At 36.5% G+C, this 4,620-nt stretch overlaps 1 protein-coding gene across 1 annotated transcript; it reads right to left on the bottom strand.

Moving 5' to 3' along the window:
• Nucleotides 1-560: 560 nt before the first annotated feature.
• LOC122069152 (TIR-only protein-like) lies at nucleotides 561-2,164 on the bottom strand. The gene is made up of 2 exons (XM_042633098.1): nucleotides 1,710-2,164; nucleotides 561-1,046 (listed from the first exon to the last, which is right to left on the bottom strand). The coding sequence occupies exons 1-2, from the start codon at nucleotides 2,150-2,152 to the stop codon at nucleotides 938-940; spliced, it is 552 nt and encodes a 183-aa protein (XP_042489032.1). The 5' UTR covers nucleotides 2,153-2,164; the 3' UTR covers nucleotides 561-937.
• Nucleotides 2,165-4,620: the final 2,456 nt, after the last annotated feature.

Genomic DNA, 4,620 nt, shown 5'->3' with positions numbered 1-4,620 from the left:
GTTTGAGCTTTTCCTGGGAGTATGACATGGGTTACTTCAGCGCCTCTGTTTGTGGTGACATAAATCCCTCCCTAAATTTATAAATTAAGAATTCTCACAATAAGGTCTACTCGACATGGATTAGGCATTAATGAAACCTTTCACAAGAACCTTTCACAAAAATTTCAACTAATATTATCAACTGCTGATATTTTACCAATTTCAGTTATTAATATACATGCTTGCTGCCAACAACTACTAGGTTGGTTAAGGTGATGGTTGTTGAAGCAGCTTCCACCATGGAATATCTCAAGTTCGAGTTCCTCCTCTCCTTGGCTGTCCTTCCTTGAGTTGGGACACCACCTGGCTGCCGTAGCATCCTAGTTGGCCTATGGGCCCTTGATAGGAAATGTCCCCAAAAAAAAAAAAATGTATATATATATATATATATATATAATACTTGCTACCTTCGAAAATGGGTGTAGTAGCCAATGTATCTTAGTTGACGGTGCTCCACCGCTTCAATAAGTTTGAAGTCCAGCCCTCAACCTCTCGGTTGAGCTTCCATAAAAGTAAGAAAATTTCGGGGAAAAATGAAGCTTATACATTACTTCTTAGTATCAATACAGGATAAATAGGTGGATGCCTTTTGTACAGGGGAAATTGAATTGAAATTACTTAGATCTACTAAGACAAGAAAAAGAAATACAAAACAAGTTGGTTTGACTTTAACTTACATTTTGTCTGTAAATCTACTTGTTTGTAATTCCTTTTCTTGTCAAGTAGTAGATCTAGCAAATTGTCCCTATATATATATATATATATATATATATTTAAGAGCTTCATATTACATTATTTCTGTTACTTGTCTTCAAAGTAATGTGAATATGTAATCAAATCTCAAAAACTTGTATCCTTCAATATCTACATATTCGATTATTTGCAGCATTGTTATGCACTACCAAACGCTGAGAGTATTGTAGCACCGCTCTCCTTCTTCCTCCTCTAATTCGATTAAGCTTCTCACCACAATGTCATTGGTGCTTGTTAAGAACTCCGACCAGTCCCTTGAAGAACCATTAACACAGAACCATCATCAGAAACACTTGAAATTTGATGATAGCAAAAAGAAGAGCTTAATTTGTACGGGAGTGCAACTCGAGCAGATCTAGGCTGAGCTCGATCAGTTTGGTTTAGTTCCATTAAGTCTTGAGCTCACGCCGAGTTGCACCCCTTCTATTGTATATATTGTAAAAAAAATGAGAACTTAAAATGATGCAGAAAAGAATGGAAATTGCAAACAAAAAATCACAGAGTTGCATACAAGGATTTATGTGGTTTGGCAAGATTACCTATATATAAGGTCATGAGATGAGATCTACTTCACTATCAATGGAGAATACGGTCACAAACACTCATCCTCAAAACTCTCTCTGATTCAATTATAGAGAAAGAACCCTTGTTGCAAATTTATGGTGAAACCCTATACAAATAAATTACTGAAATACCCATGTAAACCTTAGAAAAATTTTCTTCCGACTATTAGCCCAAACCCCAGCCATGGACTTGCTAGTTTGACAAGTCTCCAATAATGAAAATAAATGCACAAGGCGGACCAATTCCCTTGGACCTTGAGGCATACAATCTCTTAATGGCTCTTCGGAATCAGTCCATAAATGCAAGCAATGAAATACAAGATATCCTACCCCAACACACACATACACGCTTACCCGCTACGCGAGTCAAATGTGAGGGCAACGAATTGTTTGGCCTCCTCAACAGCCCACCTAAACCTCTTCAGTTCTTCAGCCGTATAGTTACCATTATCAACCACCTTGAGATCCGAGGCATTGACATCCCAATAGATAGGGATGACCTTCTTATTGCATTCCATCAAGAGAGCCAGCTCATGGAGGCAGAAGTAAGAGCTACAATAGTTGGGAGAGAAAATAAGGACCCCAACCTTACAACCCACTATGGCTGCACCTATTTTATCAAAGAGCTTGTCCCCAGGTTTCATGCTCTTGCTATCAAAGAAAGGATGGAGTTGGAGGAGTTTGAAGCGATCATAAAGCAAGCCGGCAGCAGTTCGCTTGGTATCGGTACCTTGGTGGCTAATGAACACATCACAGAGAAGCTCATGATCTAAGTGCTTGGATGGGGAAGAAGGCATTATAGTCTTTGACAGACATTTCAAAGGGTGTCCTGTGTGGATATTTCTATATATCCTTTCTCTTCCTATGGGATTTACAGTTTTAAGAGACCAAGTAGGAGTCTCTATCACTGCATATAACCCAGAATATCCAACTTGCTTCTTCCAGGTGCGAGGTAATAAGGTAAATCCCTCCCACCTTACCAAGGAAGCTGTCATTATTGAGCTCCTCTGAAGCAAACAGTTACTGAATGTCTTCCTTAGAAACTAAGATAATGGAAAGGAGATGGTATGTCTTCGATCCAAGAATACACTGCTTATTTAAGGCAATAGAAAAGAGTCTAAAATTGGTAAATGAGATTGGTGGTTCCGTACATTTGCAGTGAACTCTCTTTGCAGCTGCTCCACTGCTTCCATAATACATTAGACTTCACGTACACCTCACTTGCTTTCCTTCCTCCATAATTTATATTATTTTTAGATCCCACCTTGAACTCTCTTTTGTTTTTTTTTGTATCCCACCGTGAACTCAAAGTTCAAATAGAACGGCTTAACTGGTTTCTTCCACGCGGCATTATGAGTTAGGACTTAGGAACTTATGCATGGATTGGATTGGTACGTGTTAGGAAATTTTATTTAATGGTTTTTCTTTTTTGGAAGGCCATTATTTATGTCGGTGTTGAGCAATGTCGAGACGTATCAATTAATATGTTCGAAAAGTTTTTTTTTTTTTCTTCTAAAAATCATTTCTCAAAAAAAAAAAAAAACAAATTTTTTTTATCATTTTTTTTTTCTATATAGTACTGGAATCAACTTAATACAGATCGGCCAGTTGTTAAAGAGATGAATGGTACTCATAACTCCACTTTTTCTTTAGATCTCTGACATTGTCAATTTGAGATTTGATTGGAGCAACCAAAGTATTGAATTCTTCTATGGCGTAGTAGGGTATCTAAGATGCATCAAATGGTTAGAAACGTTATAGCATAAAATTCAAAGCAGTAGCACACAACCCAAGGGGTTTCTAGGCATTGGATGAGCACTAGACACCCTATTGCATCACAGAGAATCCAAGTCCCCTAGTGCATGAAGTTTTACTATAGGGTTTGGGAGGGCAAGTGTACGTGTACATAGTCTAACCTCCTGTTTCACATAAAAATTGTTTCCAAGTTTTAAACCTTTTTGCAATAGTGCAATTTGATAATGATTCTTCTAGCCAAGAAAAAAAAAATTTATTGAGACCTGATTTGATATGATTTTTATTTCAATTTCATGGGGTAATTTCTAATTCGGATATTGTTTGATTTGATTTTTGCACCTCATTTCAATGAAATTGAAATTATTTAGAATGGAAGTTTTATTCCAAAATAGCTGAAAAATTGTTTCAATTTTGGAATTAAAGTTGACTTATCTTGCTTTTTAATAAGAAGATGGTTAATTTGATATACAAAGTTTACCAAAAAAATCAATGATACACAAAGCAGTAACTTCATGCTAAAATAGAACACCACCACCATCATCCTTCTCAACCCGGTCCTACCTCCCTCTCCAAAAAAATATAGAGAATCTATTCTCATAAGTTAAACCACAAAATGGATTTCTTATTTTCGAAATATTTTATATTGATGCAAATAAAACAATTTCAATTTCTTGACCAAAATCTATTTGTTGATTATTTCATGAAATCAATTCAAAGTTGAAATTCAATTCATAACAAATCTAGCCTGAGGCGAGAACATGACTCGAGGGTAGGTGCCTAGGTGGACCGTACCCTTGAGTCAAATTTGGTTGACCACCTATCCTCTCCCGGGAGTAGAATAGTAAATACTCTTTAGGAAAAGGAAGCATATGGTGTCCAACTTGGCATGCTTGTGAAGGTTTTCAATCATTGTCAGATGATCAAGTAAAGAGTATTTTTGAATCCGTTAATAGGGAACCAGAGTTCATTAATGGGACATCACATGATGTGGCGATTCCTCCTCCTCCACCGGTGAAGGAAAACTTTCTCTTGTAAGAAGCTAATGCACTCATCTACCCATTGTATTCGTGTGATTTTTTTTTTTTTTTTAGGGGGAGGGAGGTTTACCATCAAGGTTCTTGCTTCTTAGCTGTGGTACACTTGTACTATGACATGCCATGCTTGTGAAGGTTTTCACTCTTTTCCAACACAATTGTGTTGCTAATCATGGCTTTTGAGGAAAGATATGCACAAATAATCTGATAAATATGTTGAATGGAAAAAATAATTGGAAACTTCAAGACAAACCTTACATAGAAATTATAGGGAACTTTACTCCTTATCCATCACTCCAAGTTACTTGCCATCCCTAATATCTTTTTTCATTTAGGTTGAATTCTTCAGTTACCTTGACCATGGAGAGTGTGGAGAACTTTCTCTCTTCAAATTAAATGTAATAGTGGAGATTTGAGTCTGAAGAATTCAATAATTTTTTTTTGTAAATAATAAATTCACTACCAATAAGAAAGAA

Source organism: Macadamia integrifolia, unplaced genomic scaffold, assembly GCF_013358625.1.
Source record: "Macadamia integrifolia cultivar HAES 741 unplaced genomic scaffold, SCU_Mint_v3 scaffold538, whole genome shotgun sequence".
NCBI classification, from domain to species: Eukaryota; Viridiplantae; Streptophyta; class Magnoliopsida; order Proteales; family Proteaceae; genus Macadamia; species Macadamia integrifolia.
This window is presented reverse-complemented; position numbering and strand designations above follow the sequence as displayed.